The sequence below is a fragment of the Laccaria bicolor genome, genomic scaffold, assembly GCF_000143565.1.
Source record: "Laccaria bicolor S238N-H82 LACBIscaffold_20 genomic scaffold, whole genome shotgun sequence".
NCBI lineage: Eukaryota > Fungi > Basidiomycota > Agaricomycetes > Agaricales > Hydnangiaceae > Laccaria > Laccaria bicolor.
This window is the reverse complement of record NW_001889891.1, coordinates 422,144-440,202: the sequence shown is the minus strand read 5'-3', so window position 1 is coordinate 440,202 and position 18,059 is coordinate 422,144. Positions and strand designations below refer to the sequence as shown.

Sequence of the window (18,059 nt, the reverse complement as noted above, 5' to 3'; positions counted from 1 at the left end):
TCACACCGTAGCAGCTGGGGGCGGGTCATGCCTCACATTCCGCAATGGGCTCTTCCTCGCCGGACCAGAGAGCGCTGGGGCCCAGCCTGGGCCGGCTTGTTACCGGTACGTACTTCTACCAAGTTTTTTTTGGACTGGTTAACTGACACGTTGAGTAGGAAGGGAGGTCCGCTGGCAGTGACGGATGCGAACCTTCTTCTCGGCCGACTTATTCCTGACTATTTCCCCAAGATATTTGGAAAGTCGGAGAAAGAATCGTTGGATGTTGAGGCTTCGAGGGTAGCGTTTGAGAAGGTTGCGAAGGAGATTAACGATAATCATCCGGAATTGGTTTTGTCGCTTGATGAGATCGTCTATGGGTTTGTCTTCTCTCTGCTCGGCGCATCCCAAATAATCCATAAAAATAGGTTCATCAAAGTCGCAAACGAGACGATGTGTCGTCCCATTCGTGCACTGACGGAAGCTAGAGGATACGCGACGTCCAAGCATACGTACGTCTTTCTCTCACACAGTTCCTTCGCTGTACTTACGAAGAAAACCTACAGCCTCGCAAGTTTCGGTGGAGCAGGCGGCCAACACGCTTGCGAAATCGCAAGTCTCCTCGGGATCAAAACGATCCTCATCCACCGATACAGCTCAATTCTCTCCGCGTATGGATTGGCCCTTGCAGACCGGTTTGCCCTTCCTTCCCCTCCTACCTCTCATCTAACTAACTCCCCCTTTCTCCGTTCGTATTCAGAGCACACGAAGTCCAAGAACCCTGCTCAACATTCTACACTCCTCAGAACAAACCCACCCTCCTCACTCGGCTCGACAGGATGACAGCCGACGTGCGCAGCGAGCTCCGCAAGCAGGGATTCGAGGAACATAGGATCCATGTGGAGAGGATGTTGAATATGAGGTTTGAGGGTACCGATACGGCGCTTATGGTTCTACCGCATGCAGAGGACGGTGATGGGGATGAAGATTTCGAGAGCGCTTTTAAGAGGGTGTATAAAGCTGAGTTTGGGTTCTTGTTGGAGAAGAGTGTTATTGTTGATGATATCAAGGTCAGTCCTCTTTTTCTCTTATGTTTCCAATTCACTGGCTGATGATGCACGATTCTTAGGTGCGAGGTATCGGCAAAACATTCGACACGCTCGGCGAATCCGTCTATGCTGAAGTAGCCACCCTCTCCACACGCCGCGTCGAGCCAAAGGAAAAAGCAGACTCTTGGTACAGCGTGTACTTTGATCGTGTTGGACGTGTGGACGAGACGCCTGTGTATTTGCTTGATACTTTGGGTCTGGGGGATGCGGTTGAGGGCCCTGCGATGATTATTGACCAGACGCAGACTATCTTGGTGGTTCCTGGGGCGAAGGCGGTGGTCACAAGGAAGCATTTGTATATTACGTTGGAGTAAATTGGGCCCGTATAGGATTATTGTACTACATATCGAATTGTATGGAAAGAAATATACTTGCGACTACGATTTGTCCTCTGCCTCCTTCTTTGCCCGTCGTTTCTGAGCCCATTCCTTCGCTTTGATTCTTCGTGCTTCCTTGATTGCTTCCTCGGGGTCCAGAGGTGTAACAACTGTAGTATCTTCATCTTTCATCTCCCCGTCAAGACTTCCTCCACCCTCCTTTCTCTCCTTCTCATCGTCGCTACTCCCTTCATCACTCCCATACGCAGCAACCAACCCCAACCCAACCCCCCTCTTCTTCTCCTCTTCCTTTCTATCAAGCTCCACCCTCACCTTATGCTTTGCCAGCATCCACGACCTCTTCCACCGTCCACGCAGGAAAGCGAACCGTTTATCAGCGCCATAGTTTGCGAGCACCCGCATCTCCAGTTGTGCAGGGTTGGAGGAGGAGAGGAGTTGTTTTGCTGTTCGGGACATCAATTCTTTTTGGGTTTGGTCTGGCTAAGTAATGGTTAGAAAGGTCAGGGAAAATGAGGGAAGAAACAAACCTCTTCATCGCTCCCACCCCATACGTTCTCTTCTTCCCCGCCGTGGTTCGCAGCGTCTTCGTCGTCGCCATCTTCAACCATCCGTGCTTTCAACCTCTCTTCCCTCGTCCGCTCCATTACCTTGCGCTTCTTCTCCCGGCGGAAATCGTTCGCTTCGTCGGGAGAGAAGAAAAACATGTCTTCTGAATCTGAAGGGAGGTCTGACCAGCCTGTGGGTGACTCCGGGGCTGGTGGTGGTACGGAAGATGATGATGCTGGGGGAGGAAGGACATCTAGGAGGAGTCGGACGTCGTATCTAAAAAAGAGTTAGTGGAGGAGGGTAAAGGAAAAGCGAAAAAGATATACCGGTCCACCCAAACTGCAGGTTCCTCCTCCGGTAGTAGTACATGTACTGGTGAATCAACACCATTACGAATCAAACCGCAGTCCCCATCTTCATCGTCCGGGAACGCAGGAACGGTCGTTGGGCGCTCACCACCCCACCTAATAAGAGCCTCCCCAACAACAGGCTTCTTCTGATTCTCTGAAGCTGAAGCTGAGGGAAGATCATCCGACTCAAAGTCGTATTGAACGACTTCCAAGGACCTCGCAAGAGCTTTCGCATGAGGCCCACGAATGATGGTGGCTTCGTATGCTTGGATGAAGAGCGCTGGGTCCGGGTCGGGGTCTTGGTTGTTTGGAATGATGGTGGGTTTCTTGGTTGGATTTGGAGGGTGTTTACGTTTTCGTGAGTTGTTAGAGGTTGACATTAGATTGAAGATAGATTTGTAGAGAGCGTTATATTATGCAGAGTTATCATTCGGTTATGCTATTGGTGAGGTAGAGAGAGCTAGAGACAGCTAAGTGTTAGATAGAGAAAAGATAAAACCAAATCAACTATGATACAGATGTTAGACCAATTCTCGATTCAAAGCAAAGGGATAGTAGTTGTTGTAGTCAGAAGTCCATCCAGATTCCAACCAAGATAGGATAGCCGATGAGATAGAGTAAACCAAGAAAACGACTCCAGCAGCCAGTGCACAGCACCACCACCGCACCAGACGCACATCTACTGCGCCAACCCAACAGCACTCCACGGAATCCCATCCTCCGAAACGCCCTCCTCATCTTCATCATCACCATCACCCAAATCCCACGGTCTCTGCCAGCTCGCACCAGAAAAAAGGAGGACACTCCGCAATGAAGGGCATTGTTTAACCCACATGTTAATTCGGGCTTGTTCCAGCAAAGACGGGGATGGGGAAGGTGGATGAGTGCGAGAGTGTGTTGGAGAGCGAGGAGAAGGAGAAGAGGAAGTAGGGAAAGCTATGTATTGAGTTGTTGTTGGGAATGGGAACGACGACGATGTGGTTTGATGAGTGGGAAACGTTACGACGTGTGCGTGTGCATGTGAGTGGGAATGAGATGAACTTGGGGGAGATGGGAAGGGGAGGTGAGGGAGCGGAGAAGGAGGTGTGAAAGCGTCGTCCTCCGTTTCGAACGAATCGAAGCGTAAGTGGAGGTCTCGTAGAGCTTTGTATCGCGGTAAAGTCGCTTGAAGTGTTTTGTATAACGCCTATCACAACAGAAAAAGAAAATCAGTTTCCAAAATAAAGAATAAGGAAGAAGAACAAAAAAAGCTAACCTCCTCCGGCGAAAAATCCGTACTCTCCCCCTGAAACTCAACCTCCAACACCCTCAATCCCCTCCACCCATGCACATTTCCATTTCCTCCCTGTGTCCCCTCCCCTCCTCCCTCTGTTCCATCCTCCCCCTCCTCTCGTTCCTCCATCTGCGGCGGTGACCGCAAAACAGCACCAACAGCCCCCAAAACCTTCTCCACCGTCCGTCTATCAACACTCTCACAAACAAACCTCAACCCCAACCTCCTCACTCCCTGCATCTGCAACGCAGCCATCAACGCAGCAGGCCTCAACCCCGTATAAAGCGTCGTGTTGATCGTTAGCGATACGCTGCGTAACGGTCTTTGAGGGCACATGGAAGAGGAAGAAGGGGGAGAGAGGAAATGGACGAGGGAGGGTGTACCGTGTAGGGTCGTCAGACTTGGGAGGAGGGTTTGGGAGGAGAAGGGGCTGATGGGGAGTGGTGGGAAGTAGGACGAGTGAGGCGTTGGTGTTGCTGAGGGGGATGAGAATCCTGGAGAGACGGAGAGAAAGGCGCTGTTCGGCCGACTCTGAGATTTGACGGGCGTACGTGGAGGAACTGGGTAATGATGCTTCGACAAATTGCTCAGGTCGGAGACACTGACAGGCGTAATTGGGCTGTCTTGAAGGTTTGGGAACTTGAGGATGTATATGTTAATCTGACCATCCAGCCACGCGAATAACGCGGTGGTTTCTTGGGCAGACATGGTGGCGTTGAGGAAAGTGAGGCGTTGGAGTCCGAATGCTGTGTGGTGCGCTAGGAGGGAGGAATTGAATGCGGGGAGGGTTAGTGAGATGAGGTTTGACATCCGTTGGAGGGCGAGTGTGAATGTTGCTGTTAGGAGGGAGTTTCGGTGGTCGTCTACGCTGGCGTGTGGGGAAGCGGAGGAGGAAGAGAAGAAGGAAGGCCAGGTACGGCAGATGAAGTGGTGTACTAGCTCTGTGAGGTCAGGACGAGACGCGAGTGCAGCCACGAGTTTTTCGAGCTGCAGTCGGCGAAGAGTCTGTAGATCAAGAGTGGTGTACAGTGCTAATCGAGCTGCATCACTGAAACTCCTAGACAGCGGTGCGAGCGACGCAACGACATGACGGGGGAGGTATGATACAATGACAGCAATAACCTCAGCTGGGAGGTTAAAGCTTCTCACAGCCCATGTGGTTGTTGGCTTGACAAGCGGGATGATATCCAACCCACCCCCCTGTCCGGGAATAACAGACGCTCGTCGAAGATGAGTTTTGGCTTTAAGCTTCACACTTACAGAGCGCAACAAATTCGGCGAACTTATAGCCCGCGTCCGTTGGTACACGGACTCCCCACCGAAACTCTCCCGATGACAAAAAGGTGAATTCTCGTCATGGGCAGGTGTGAACGGGGACGGGGGCAACGAGGATATAGACACTGGGCTTCCCAAGCCACTAGGGGGCCTTATATCGTCCTCGGATTCAGGAATGGAGGTCAAGCTGGAGCTGCGTGAGCTGTTCAGCACGGATCCATTATGATTGGTTGCCAGCGTGAGGTTTGGCGGGCGGCGGCCTTTTTTCCGGGGAGATGGGCGGAAAATTAGGGAAACCCGGCGCATGAGGGTTTTTGTCGGAGTGGTGGTGGTGCGCCTGCGGGGAATGGGGACATTTTCGACCGCTGCGAATGCGCAGGCGGTCGGTCCCGGGAGGAGGGGGAGAGGTTTGTGGATCCCGTTGGTGTTTTCTTTTGGAGTAGTGATAAAAGAGCGTGTACGATGAAGGAATGTCATTTTTTTAGAAAGAGAGTGATAGTGAACGCTGGTTCATGAAGAGACGAGGAGAGACTTGAGAATATGGGACCAATGATTTCATGGCAACCGAATATGCTCTCCTTGGCAACCCTTCCACGTGCAGCGGCCGTATTTTTTTTGGTTAGCCGCCGATCAACACGACCTCGTCATGTTCATCAGATTTCATTATACACTCTAATCAGCTTGAATGTTCGTCATAAGTACCTACACAGACTTACACGGCAAGGAGGGGCACCGCATTACATGGAGAATTGTCAAAAGGCAGATGTGTGGATATTTATACAAGCATACTATGTTTGCCCACGATATTGAAACTCGTCGGGATATTGAAAATGCGGATTATCTTTGCATCCACTTACTCTGAGGTTCTCAAATTCTGGAGACCAGTGTATTTGTGTATTCTCTCTGTAACTTTAAATTTTTAGAGATGCATTCAAAGAATTGCATTCTTAAGACATGGATTTGTGGTTTTCATTACACCAGCCAAACAAAAGTATTGGAATGTTCTCTCAGATCCCTCCAGATCGGCTTGATTGTTTATTCTGACACTTTCCAATTACATTAAAATGATATGTGAGAGTTCAAATACAAATTTCTAGAGAGAAAGATGAAGTGCTGTTGGGCGGGAGTGCAAAATACAAAATTTCGCTCGCAAACGGCGTTAAAGCGTGACATTTGCGTAACATACGCACGCCAAACTGTCATCTATGGCAACAGGGATCAGCCAGCTTCAATATCACGGCTAAGACCGATATTTGTACGCTGCCGATCAATATGCCGAAATTAATTATTGTATTTGTAACATAATATTGCTTATTGCTGTTTTCGAAATAAGTAGTTGACGTCAAAATAAGGTCTCAAATGCCCGCGAATCCTCGAACACGATTTTCTCTGTAGATACTTATCATAGAGACATAATTTATAGTGTTTTGGAACCGTCTCGGCGAGCTCTAGGTCGCCCCATAGTTTATTTTATGAGAAAACGAAAACTACATCATACTGCTGCTGGAGGGTAGGTAATAGGTATGGACAGTGCCGAGACTGCTGCAAGAATTTCTCTGCCAATACCAAACGTAAAGCTACAATTTTGGGCGAGATAGAATTGCATAATGTGCACCTAGGTCGCCTCATAATTTATTTTGTGTAAGAGTATGTACTGGTCTTGTAACTGCGCTATAGGTGACGACACCCCATCACTTCCCTTCCAAATTCGGTCGTCACACGTCTTTATGCAAAATAAACATTTTCTACTCTATGATGCCAACGCAGTAAGAATTGTATTTTTTTATTGAGTAGGCAAAGAGAAATCGATGCAGCAATTAGGTGACTAACTGCTGCATCAATTTCTCTTTGTGTACTTAACAAAAAAGTATAATTTTTACTGCATTGGAATCGTAGAGTAAGTATGTAGCTAGGTCGTCCCAATGTTTATTTTGCATAAAGACGTGTGACGACCGGATTTGGAAGGGAAGTGATGGGGTGTCATCACTTATAGCGCAGTTACAAGACCAGTACATACTCTTACACAAAATAAATTATGGGGCGACCTAGGTGCACATTATGCAATTCTAACACACCCAAAATTGTAGCTTTACGTTCGGTATTGGCGGAGAAATCCTTGCAGTAGTTTCCGCACCGTCCTTGCCTGCCCTCCAGCAAAAATACGACATAGTTGTCATTTACTTTTGAAATGAACCATAGGGCGACCTAGAGCTCGACAAGACGATTTCAAAACACTATAAATTATGTCTCTATGATAAGTATTTACAGAGAAATCGTGTTCGAGGATTCACGGAGATATGAGACTTTGTTTTGACGTGATTGCGGCCGCGCCAACTATTTCGAAAACGGCAATAACAATATTATATTCAATAATTAATTTCGGCATATTGATCGGCAGTGTGGTCTTAGCCGTGATTTTTGAAGCTGGCTCCCTGTTGCCATATATTTCAATGAAGATACCAGATGTACATTGTATGGGAAACAACACGAATCAGCACTTTCACTTTGGCGATAACACGATAGGAAATTGTGAATTGATTGTGACAGTACGAAATATTTGATGGACAATATCAATATTAAATTGTAAATAGTTATAATTAGCTTCGGCATATCAGTCGGCAGCGTACAAATATCGGTCTTAGCCGTGATATTGAAGCTGGCTGATCCCTGTTGCCATAGTCATCATCGTCCAGCCAAAGTCCTTGTGATCTGGTGTGACAACAGTTTCAATATCCTGATATTTTTGAACCCTGAGTACCGGATCGCCTCCGACAGCGAACATAACACATCTACAGTAAAAAAAAAGTCGATATTTGTATAGAAGACAAAAATATACATCGAGTGGTCAAAAAATTGAAAGGATGGGACAAAGTGGTGAGCCAACAATCGTGCAACACTGAAAAAGTTTCAATATCCTGAACAAACATAGTAGTAGTCAACGGTACTATGGGATTGATGTGCATTCTTCCAAAAAGAAATCTGTGATAAACATGTAGCGCTGAGAAAAATGACGTGTTCATGACAGAAGCAGAGAATTCGAAAAACGAAATGAAGTTCATGTTTTATCCGACAATCATTTACGTCGGTACAAAGGAATGATGGGTGGCATCGGGGTCGAGAAAACTGTCTTGATCAGCCCTTCCTGCGTTGTCGGGCAGAATGGCGATGTGTGCATTGCCTCGCTTCTGCTCATTTCCGCTAATCCTGACAGTAATGTGCTTTTGTACCGTTTGCCTCTTATGAGCTGGGCCAGTAGTATTGTGTGCAGTTCCGCTGTTCCAATAAGTACCTTCAGCGTCCCTTCATATTCAGAGGGAGACAAGACTTACGTGACGGATACTTGTCCATAGAGGTGAATGTTGAGGGCATGGGCATCGATTGCGTCCGCGATGATTCGAAAGATGTTATTGACTTCATCCACCGTATCTTTGCCATTGGCCAATTCAACCTTCTTGACGATATGAACGTTGCTCCAAGTGAGCGTGGCCTTGTCTGCGCCTGTTTCCGGGTCCTTTGCGATCGTAGGAATCTTGCTATCCATCTTACAGATATGCGAGTTAAAGATAGCAGAGGGATATCAGGAGAGTGATAAGTACTTCGAAATTTGTAAAGTTGAAGATTGTCAAGCTTGGTAGTTTGATTGAGAAGAGTCTGGAGAGGGAAAAGAACTGATCAACTTATATACCACTGGAAGCCGCGTATTATTAGACGGCAGTTAGATCATGGGATGACAACATACCATGAACCACGGTCAATGTATTCACCCGTCAATGATACCACCCCTGGTCCTAAACGTGCAAGAGGCACCAAAAGTCATGGAGCCAGGGGAGAACAATAGACCTGATGGACAATGCGAATCCCTAAAGTAAAGATCTGTGCAATGCATCCGGAGCAACTATGTAGTAAGTTTCTCTTCCTTTCTAGAAGATTGAGAGAAAGCACACTGACTGGACGTTAACCCATCCCCACACTCGTAAGGAACACAAAAGACCAAGGAACACGTGATAGCCTTCTGAGGGCACCGGCGAGATCATCTTTCCGAGATAACTCGCAATTGACAGTTGGGGGGTACCGCATGACCGTACGCGGCGGTGCCTTGCGTGCCGCGCACAGGGAGCCAGTCTGCCAGAAGTCTGGAAGTGAGGAAGGCCTGCGTGAACCGTTGATCATTCGTTGTACTGCACTCGGAGTACAAAACACGCCGGGGTGCTAGTTTCAGAGCTTGGTGCGTGAACGTGAATGCGAGGAGTTGGGACTATCCGCGAGTCCCGCGGGGGTTAGGCTCGCTTCGCACAACTAGTTTGTTGCACTCAAGTTTTTTAGACCTTTGAATAATACGACTGTGACGACAGTTCCCACTGCGGAGGCCTGGGTCGAGGTGGCCAAAGTCGCGTTAACGAGGATTAACGCGACTCTGTCCCAACTTTGAAAATGAATGCTAGGGGGGAAACAACTAAAAAAAAAACATATAATAAGACATCCAAGATGTGTAAATGACTCTGACGCAAACGTTTAAACAGTCTAGCTCTTCTTATGTCGTTTCAGAAGATTGTTGAAAATGCCACCTAAGTTTGAGGGTTGATTTAACATGCAATACATAAGACAATGTGCATTTTTTTTGTGATAGGTGCATAAAGGTATACTTCATGAACATACTTGCCAAGTTTCATCTGAATAGTTCCAGAAATGCATGAGATATCCATGAAACACTCTTTTTCCCCGCCAAAAGTTTCGACCTTTGCAAATGGAAAATTTGTACTTGTTTGTCCGGACTTTCAGCGCTTTCAAAGTGAAGGAATATGCTACTTTCAATCCGATCGTACTTTCTTCTTGCCCTGCTTCTTCACATTCTAGCAGCATTTTCAGCGTTGGTTTTCTGCTCTGATTCTCATTGGAAGTATTTGGGGTACTTGATGTTGAATTACTTTTCACCGAGCAGCTGAAGCGGTATGGAAAATTTTGTTCAAGGACACAACCTTGTTTTTGTGTGCTAAATAAAACAGGTAATTCAAATCTGAAGTCAGTTTGTTACTGAAGCCTCTGGTTAAAAATATATAGCCACTTTTGTGTTTTGTAGGAAGAAAATTTGTGTCCCCTTTTTTTCAAACCTTTTCAACTTCTCTCATCATGACTCAACGTCGGTGAACGTTATCATTGATTAATGATTCTTGAAGATGATCTCATGATCCTTGCAGTAGAATACAAGCTAGACTACATCCAACAGATATAAGCATAGCTATTCCGTATTTGAGGTTCCTGGATTTTTGGATTATTTTGGAGTAAACGCTCCAAGCATTTCCACTTCAAGCAATGATTTGTATCATCATGGACCATGACAGCTCGGACTTTGAAATTGCTTTGAGTTACAAATTCCGAGTCAGCAAGTAGGGGATCATCAACATAGAATGCCGAGGCATGATTTGAATTGACGACAACGACCATAAGTGATTCAACAGCTGGGCACAGACTGTCAATGAAAGACAAAAAGGGGGCTGTGGGGGTGACAAGATTGTACCAGTGGAGATGGAGCTTCAAATGTGTGACCTTGCTGAAGAGTCCGGGAGAATGTAGTAATGTTTCAGCAAGTCTAGGGCCCAGGCTCCATACGCCAACGTCCAAAGTTGACAAATTTTCTCCAATGGTCCTCCATAGAAGAGGAGTGAGCGTAAAAAGGAATGAATTCCATCTTTCACTGGCATTGTGAAGATCATAACTTGGGCCATCTTGAAAGGTGAGCTCTTCGAGGTGTCTGAGACACGAGAGTGCGTGGAACAGACGTTCTGTTTGTTCCTCGGGCGAGGGGATGCTTGGGAAGAACAACTCCTTGACCAAACCTCTAAATCCTCTATGAATGAACAGGGAAATGAATGGAATCTCTTCATAGAAGAGAGCTTTGTACAGAGGACTTGGGTAAATGATCAACACCTTCACCCGCTCGTTAATCAAAGGGTTCCTGTGATGATTGAGATTCCATTTTTTTCTAGCCGTTCATCTGGAGATGACTTACAGTAGGTTGCCAATCATTTTGTCCAAGAATACTGAGTCTTCGCGGCCGTCGGTGAGACGGACCTTGCGATACAGTTTGTCCATCGCAAGTTCAAAGAATGGACGGTTCATCCCGATGATCCCATGAAGATGACGATCATTAAGTTCGATAAGGTCGGCGATGCGAAACCATATTTCATTCGGAAGGAATGGCAATGCTGGCATGTTGCTTGAGAAGTCGTATTGGCGGTGTCCTTACTAATACTTTCCGAGACCTCAGGCCTCAGAACTCTTTATTTGCTCTTTATTGTCTGTAATTTGTATGAAATTTGTAGGACGACTCCGGGCGAGTGTAATATGAAGAAGTCAATGTTGAGAGCCTTGGCGTCGATTGCGTCGGCGACGATTCGAATGAGGGAATCAATTCTTGATGATGTTATTTAACGTTCTTCCAAGCTCGGCTCTGGTCATCCGTGGGCTCGAAAACCAAGGGGAAGGACAATTAAGGTACTGGGCGCATTCCACTGACATGACAGGAGAGTACATGACTATCACGTACTCAAGACATGTCTCCTTTGAGAATAAAACTCCGTTGAGTCGGTGCTTTCTGTGAAACAGTACGTTCTGTTCAAAGCAGTTGATAAATTCTCTTCCTTCATTCAAGGGCTGGAGGACAGGGTACTGACCGGGCGTTGACCCACTCCGTCGTGAACGGAAACAAATGATCGAGGACCCGCTCGAAGACATCGCCTGAAGACATCGGAGAGAACCTTGTTCCGAGTTAACTTAACGGTGAAAGGTTACATGGCTGTAGGCTGGGGATCTAGTCTCCCATAGCTGCCTCTCAAATCTGTGCGTTTTGAGATTTAAAAGATGGAAATAACACTCTACGTGGAACTTGGAAGTGCCTGAAAGTGCCGCAAGGATGAAGGTTTGAGTACAACGAGATAGAATTTGGTTATAGAAATTGGTATGCTTTCTGTTCACAGCGATTGTTAAGATCTTCTTCCTTTACTAAAGGGCAGGAGAAGTACTCACCGTGGACCGACCTACTTCAAGTTGTAGTCGCGTGTCAAAGTGTCAAGGAACGCATCGGATGGGGCATCTTTCCGACTTGACAGTGCATGATTGTCGCCTTGCAGGTGGTTCTGGTCGGCAGGTCCCAAAAATATCGCGGATTCGCCCCTCGCCTCTAATTTCGCTTGACAATCACTCTCAAGGGTTGTGGCTTCAAGCAAGGACCTTCAATTTGGAGCATTCTGAGAGGCAGAGTGTCGATCGCTCGTGGTAAGAGTCAAGTTTTCGTTCTCCGCCAACGCCAACGCAGCTTTTACATACTTCTCCCGCCGTCATGCTATCGCTAACGAATATTTTGCCCTTTTGCAGAGAAACCAGCAAGCTTTTCCGATCTAGTCACAATGACGAAACCTGTCTATGTGGATTACCCTGGGGTTGAATCCCTCAATTACTACTGCGCGGAAGGCTATCATCCAGTTCACCTGGGGGACACGTTCAACGGAGGACGATACATCGTCGAATATAAGCTCGGACAAGGCAGCTATGCAACCGTTTGGTTAGCCTGGGATACACATCAGGAGAGATACGTCTCTCTCAAGATTATCTGCGCCGAGGCATCCAAGTATTCGTCCGGTACAGAGCTCGAGGTCCTGCGCCGATCTACGGCTGGTGCAGGTCAAGGCAAACGCTATGTCCTCGAATTCATCGACTCATTTACGCACGAAGGCCCTAATGGGTCTCACCTGTGCGTCGTTACCGAAGCATCAGGGCCTAATCTTACTGAAGACGTTTACGATGTATGGGAGGATGAAGCCATTCCTCCGCAGTTTTCTCGGCGATTTGCTGTTCAGGTAGCTCAAGGTGTCGAATACCTGCACTCTTGCAACATTGTTCATGGAGGTTGGCACCGATTTCGACTTTTATTCAAACAATGACTTATCCACGTACGCTAGATCTACATCTTGGGAACGTGTTATACCACTCTCCCGCACTCGAATCTTTATTCAAGTCTAGAGAAAAGACTAAGGAGCTCCTAGGCGAACCCACACTACTGGAACCGAGACTTTATTCAGAAGCATTTCCTCCTCCTGAAAACTCGCAACGAGTCCCACAGTACTTGGTGTACAGACTTTCCATTGCCCCCATTCTACAGCTCATCGCCCACGACCCCTCGCAGTCCCACATCAAACTATGTGACTTTGGCGAGTCGTCTTTCCACGACCCAGCTAGTACGGGGGCGCACCGAAAGCTGAACTGCCCTCGCGTTTATGCCGCTCCTGAAGTCATTTTTGACGAATTGGTCAGCCCAGCGTCGGATGTGTGGGCGATGGGTAATCTCCTTCATTACATTCTCTCAGGGGGGCAGGAAATGGGGTCGTCAGTCATCTCTGGTGGCCCCAATCCTACAGATGAAGAGGTCTTGAAGAATATAGTGTTGGCACTTGGGAAGCTGCCCGATCCTTGGTGGCAGTGTTGGGAGGAACGTAGAAAGTATTTTGATGAGGAAGCAATGCCTGCTGAAGGGGTCAGGGCGGCATCGAGGCTGGCGAAGATACCCAAAGCGTATATCAAGGAAGAGGAAAGCGAGGCGTTTGAGAAGGTCCTGCGAGGGATGTTTGACTATAATCCGCGGACGAGATTGACTTCAAGGGAGGTTGCTAACCAGCTTGAGTGGCTGGCCACCTAGACTAAATTTCAACGTTCTCCTTGACGATAACGTTTTTTGGTGAAGTGGTAATTAGGTACATTTACAAGAGTATAGACGAGCATTTATAAGAGTATAGACGAGCATTGGACGAGCATATGGTACTGGATACGGTATGTGACTATGTGTGTTGTATAGAAGATCGTACGATATGCATATTGCGCTGAAAAAAACTGCAACGGAAGATAAGAACGAAGTGGGGAAGAGGGCAAGATGAGAATTCGAAAAGGGGAGAGAAGAAGGGGGAACAGGAGTAAATTCAAAAATGGATGCAAAAGCGGTATCAGCGGACCGAGATAGACCTGTCAGTGTCAACAAACCGGAGATTTCTTTCGCCTGTGATGTACTTTATAACTGGCCTTGAATTCCGTCTGTCAGTGTCACACCAAGTCCGCATCTGGGAAGACCACCCGTCAGCCCATATGAATTAAAGCATCCCACGTCTGAAAGCCACTCACCCCCATCATCAAAAAGAACTCAAAAATCAGCTATTATTCGGCCTGTGTTGTTTAATCCTTGGATCCTTCACCACCGTGGTGCCCCCCTGCTGCAAATGTTGGTGGTGTTCGAAATGTCTAGCTTCTCTCGTTGAATTCGCAGTAGAAGGCGAGCGCGACCGTTTCTGTCCAGCTACTTGACTCGAGCGCGGATGCTGACTTTGCTCTTGCAGATGTCGGCTTCTCTCTTGTTGTCGTCCACTGATCGAACCAGTAGGTAACGAACTTGGAGGGGACGCCCGACGCCCAGGAGTAGCGCCTCCCCATCTACTCTCCATTGGGAAAGTGGTGAAGTTGGGAGTAATGGGCGTGGGCAACCCAGGGGTAGCGACACCGCCTATGTGTGGACTGCTATTCGCCGACGAAGATGAAGGACTTGATGCTGAAGGGAATATCGGATGTCCACTGGAAGAAGCGGAAACAGGTGTTGGAGGTAGGGGCACGGTCGCGTGAGTCGGTGTGTATAACTTCAGCTTCGACAGTCTACCGCTCAACAAATCTGACGGGACCCTATTCACCCCTCTAGAACTTGGCCTTGAGTTTGTGTTCGACCCGGCCAAATGCGGTGTCTCGAGGGCAGGCGAAGGCAACTGATCCTGTGACGGCCTTCTATACGCCAAACAGCTCTCAATCTTGGCTAAACCATCGTCATCATCATCCACAGGAGAGGCTGGTATTGTACCGGCATCAAGAACATTCTTCTTAAAGTGCGGAAGATGGGGCTTCTGTGCACCAGGTACCATATACGCAGGAAGACGTTGTGCGTTTTGAAGGCCGAGCGCAGTGCCTCTCCATGGGTCCCCTCCGGACGTTGGAGGTGTAGGAGTTGCCTTCGACGTCGTGGAAAGTGGCTTCGAGGATGTAGGAATCGGCTTCGAGGATGTGGACATCGGTATGGCGGATGTGGAAACCAGCTTCGAACCTGAAGCCACCGGCTTCGAAACTATCGAACTCGGTTTTGAACATGCAGGAAGCGGCTTTGAGGAAGCGAGGTTGGAAGCTACTGCTGCGGCCGCTGCTTTGGCTTCGCGCACCGAAGCTAGTCTATTAGACGACGCGGATGGCTTATCGGAGGACGTGGATGGTCTATCAAAGAAAGTGGATGGGCCAGCTACGGATGTTTGTCTGCCAGTCATAGAAGCTTGTCCTTGACCACCAGGAGGCTTATTAGAGGCGGAAGATACGGGCGAGAAAGCTTTTCGCGTCGGAAGTGGCTTTGACAACCTTGCTGTGGCTGAGACTGACATTGCCTGAGTCACGGACGACGACGACGAAGTTTCAGCAGGAAGTGGGATAACACCTAAACGAGGTGACGATACAGCCGATCCAACAGGGGTACATGACTTTGGGTTGGGCCGGATGGTGGGTATAACTGTCTGTGTCTGGGTCGTGTAAGAAGTCGACGCCTTGGCTGGGTTACTGCTGCCCAATTTCGTCGTGGATCGCTTGATCGTAGTTCTCCCTGCTGTAGCTGGAGATGTCGCAGCTGCAGATCTAGGCTTCTTCAGATTCGCGCGTATTGCACTCTTGGGTTTGGATGGGGGTGCAGAGGTGATGACACCATCATCGCTTTCGTCGTCGTTTTCTTGGGGTCTCGGGCTCGCCTTTCTTCTCTTCAGCGCTACTGCCTTCTTCTTCTGTGACAAGGGTACACCGTCGTCATCATCCGACTCTTCCACCTCCACTCGCTTCCTCTTGGATGAGGGCGGCTTCACCCTGGACGAAGCTGAAGCTGAAGCGTCAACGCGCATGGGCATGGTAACCGGCTTCCCCGTCGTACTCTGCAAAAATGGCATCTTCGCCGCAACAACGCTGTTCTCGTCGGTGTTCAACTTGGAAACAGGCACGCGCTTATACACGAACTCCGAAACGTGCTTGAACGTCGCAAGCGCGTTCTTCTTGTCGTTGATCCTGGCATCATACCTCAACAAGTCGATCGCATGTGACATCTGGCAATCCGACAGCGTATCTTTGAATCTGAATATAAGAAGACTTATGCCCACGAACTCGATCGTCGACAAGCCACCATGGGAGCTTTTGGTGATAGGGGCGCCATATGTCGGGTGTGCGATAATCCTGCAATAGATGCCCATAGTAAGGCGCGCTGCCGCCGACGTCTTGGCTAGATCCGGGGACTGATTTTTGCTGTAAAGCCATGTTTCCAAGCGACGGACGTTTGGTTCCAACCGTTTCTTGTTGGATGCGTGGTCTATGAGGTATACAACCTGCGCTAGCACCTGGAAAACGCGGGCTTTGGCACCACATTCGTTCCAATCCATGTAAAGCTCGAAGCCGGAGAATGAGTTTATCCATTTCTTGAGATCGCGGATGCAGTCGGCGAGTGGGCCGTTGATGGCTGCTAGACGTTCGTTTGAGGTGAGTGGGACTCCCATTTGGACTCGCTGCGAATACCTTAAGCTATTTGGATCTCAGAGAGGGAGATTGGACGTACTTGAAATATTTCGCGCTCTTGTTCAGGCGTCAACCCCTTGTAATCAACACAGAGGATTGCCTTTTGCTTGAAACTCATTTTCCAATCTGCCGAAAGCAACCTCTTGTTCTCGCCATGTCGCTTTGTCCACCAGAGCTTCTTGTGAGTGATACTGATTGTAACTATTGAGTTGCGTATATCATTCACTAGTGGACGACACATACGAATCTTTGTCTTTGAACGCGAAGAAAAAAGTCAGTTGATTATCCTGATGTGAAGGTGTATAACTTACGCGCTATCTATTCCGCGCAGCAGATAAATGGTCAATAAGACATAGCAGTTTCAATAAGACATTAGTACGTACTTCGCCTTTCATGAATCTAAAGGAACGTAAATGACAAAGTAGTTAGAGGGTGCATAGTTCGTACCTTAAAATGGAGGTCAACCGTTGCTTTCCATCAATACAGGTACGTTTTTCAGAGCCTTTTACTGAGCTGCCGTCGATGATCGCTGATGAGGTGTCAGTGAAACAATTGATGTTGAAATGGAGAGCGGCAACTCACCGAATACGAGAGGCGGAACAAAGTAATTATGATGGAGGGAGTCAATCAGGTTCATTTGTTTTTGTTCGGACCATACAATGTCTGTGATTGATGAATGCTCGAGGAATGTAACGTGAATCACAAAGACAACTTAGCGCACCTCGCTGATATTCCGGCTCCAGGTCAATGTAATTCTGTTCAAGAAGATCTATGGTAATGAATGGTCGTCAAAGGGAGTAGAAGTTGAACAGAAAGGCCTCACCGAAAAAAAGACTTGTCGTGTATGAGGTTTGAACGGGTTGGTTGAGATACGTCGAAGAATTTTGGTCGTCGCGTTGGCGAGCTGCTGCCCTGCTCCTTGCGGTTTCTCGTTGTGTTGTCGGTCTGGTGGGAGCGCGAGATGCTGTTTCTAGAGGTCGAGAGGCTGTTGCTAAAGGTCGAGATGTCCGTGTATGCTCCAAAAGATCGAGTTCTCCTTCATCTTCTTCTTCGTCGTCGGATTCGTCGGTGAGGTCTGCGTCTAGCTCTGCGCACCAGTCATGATAGGAGATGTAACCGTCACGTTGTGTCATGTTCAAAGAAATCCAGAGAATCGAAAGAGGAGGCCAAGACGCGAAACAAAGAGGTCCAAGCAATAGGGGAAAATTACTCGAGGGACGTGTTTATATGAGCAACTCCCACGTTTCGGGGTCTTCAGATTCAAGGGACGAAAACATTTGTAGGAAATCTTGGAATTGAAAGATAAAATATATTGCGCGTCCGGAGGGCTTTTTACTTGTCAATGACGCGCAGCTACGCGTGTTTTTCGCTCAAAAAGATAAGCGAAAGGAATAGTATACGCTTAAATTACTTTGAGAAGCGGAGGTGGACGCCGATCGTAAAGTCGCCGGCGGTAAATGATCTTTCTCGAGGACGGAACGATGCCGACGATCGGTGTGCGATCTGTCACAGATTGGCGGGCGTGGATCTCAAGCTCGGACCGAACACCGCCGAGACGGCACTTCACGAGGCT

General features: G+C 47.9%; 8 protein-coding genes across 8 annotated transcripts; 3 read left to right on the top strand and 5 right to left on the bottom strand.

Moving 5' to 3' along the window:
- Positions 1-27: 27 nt before the first annotated feature.
- LACBIDRAFT_302235 (uncharacterized protein) lies at positions 28-1,402 on the top strand (the record flags this gene model as incomplete). The annotated part of the gene is made up of 5 exons (XM_001883342.1): positions 28-105; positions 163-491; positions 546-674; positions 740-1,049; positions 1,109-1,402. The coding sequence occupies 5 exons, from the start codon at positions 28-30 to the stop codon at positions 1,400-1,402; spliced, it is 1,140 nt and encodes a 379-aa protein (XP_001883377.1).
- LACBIDRAFT_294736 (uncharacterized protein) lies at positions 1,366-2,702 on the bottom strand (the record flags this gene model as incomplete). The annotated part of the gene is made up of 3 exons (XM_001883247.1): positions 1,366-1,908; positions 1,965-2,248; positions 2,299-2,702. The coding sequence occupies 3 exons, from the start codon at positions 2,700-2,702 to the stop codon at positions 1,466-1,468; spliced, it is 1,131 nt and encodes a 376-aa protein (XP_001883282.1). The 3' UTR covers positions 1,366-1,465.
- A 456-nt stretch (positions 2,703-3,158) lies between these two features.
- Positions 3,159-5,347, bottom strand: LACBIDRAFT_294735 (uncharacterized protein; the record flags this gene model as incomplete). The annotated part of the gene is made up of 4 exons (XM_001883246.1): positions 3,159-3,508; positions 3,827-4,196; positions 4,463-4,843; positions 5,168-5,347. The coding sequence occupies 4 exons, from the start codon at positions 5,345-5,347 to the stop codon at positions 3,159-3,161; spliced, it is 1,281 nt and encodes a 426-aa protein (XP_001883281.1).
- A 2,161-nt stretch (positions 5,348-7,508) lies between these two features.
- LACBIDRAFT_294734 (uncharacterized protein) lies at positions 7,509-8,411 on the bottom strand (the record flags this gene model as incomplete). The annotated part of the gene is made up of 3 exons (XM_001883245.1): positions 7,509-7,659; positions 7,952-8,143; positions 8,200-8,411. 3 exons carry the CDS (start codon positions 8,409-8,411, stop codon positions 7,509-7,511), a joined length of 555 nt encoding a protein of 184 aa, XP_001883280.1.
- A 1,670-nt stretch (positions 8,412-10,081) lies between these two features.
- Positions 10,082-11,080, bottom strand: LACBIDRAFT_329198 (uncharacterized protein; the record flags this gene model as incomplete). Its single annotated transcript, XM_001883244.1, has 2 exons — positions 10,082-10,715; positions 10,878-11,080. 2 exons carry the CDS (start codon positions 11,078-11,080, stop codon positions 10,082-10,084), a joined length of 837 nt encoding a protein of 278 aa, XP_001883279.1.
- A 1,193-nt stretch (positions 11,081-12,273) lies between these two features.
- LACBIDRAFT_236666 (uncharacterized protein) lies at positions 12,274-12,807 on the top strand (the record flags this gene model as incomplete). The annotated part of the gene is made up of 1 exon (XM_001883341.1): positions 12,274-12,807. One exon carries the CDS (start codon positions 12,274-12,276, stop codon positions 12,805-12,807), a length of 534 nt encoding a protein of 177 aa, XP_001883376.1.
- A 1,400-nt stretch (positions 12,808-14,207) lies between these two features.
- On the bottom strand, positions 14,208-17,619 carry LACBIDRAFT_329196 (uncharacterized protein; the record flags this gene model as incomplete). Its single annotated transcript, XM_001883243.1, has 10 exons — positions 14,208-14,275; positions 14,301-16,476; positions 16,527-16,687; positions 16,798-16,804; positions 16,870-16,885; positions 16,934-17,015; positions 17,069-17,149; positions 17,208-17,255; positions 17,310-17,573; positions 17,604-17,619. 10 exons carry the CDS (start codon positions 17,617-17,619, stop codon positions 14,208-14,210), a joined length of 2,919 nt encoding a protein of 972 aa, XP_001883278.1.
- LACBIDRAFT_302228 (uncharacterized protein) lies at positions 17,618-17,829 on the top strand (the record flags this gene model as incomplete). Its single annotated transcript, XM_001883340.1, has 1 exon — positions 17,618-17,829. The coding sequence occupies one exon, from the start codon at positions 17,618-17,620 to the stop codon at positions 17,783-17,785; it is 168 nt and encodes a 55-aa protein (XP_001883375.1). The 3' UTR covers positions 17,786-17,829.
- Positions 17,830-18,059: the final 230 nt, after the last annotated feature.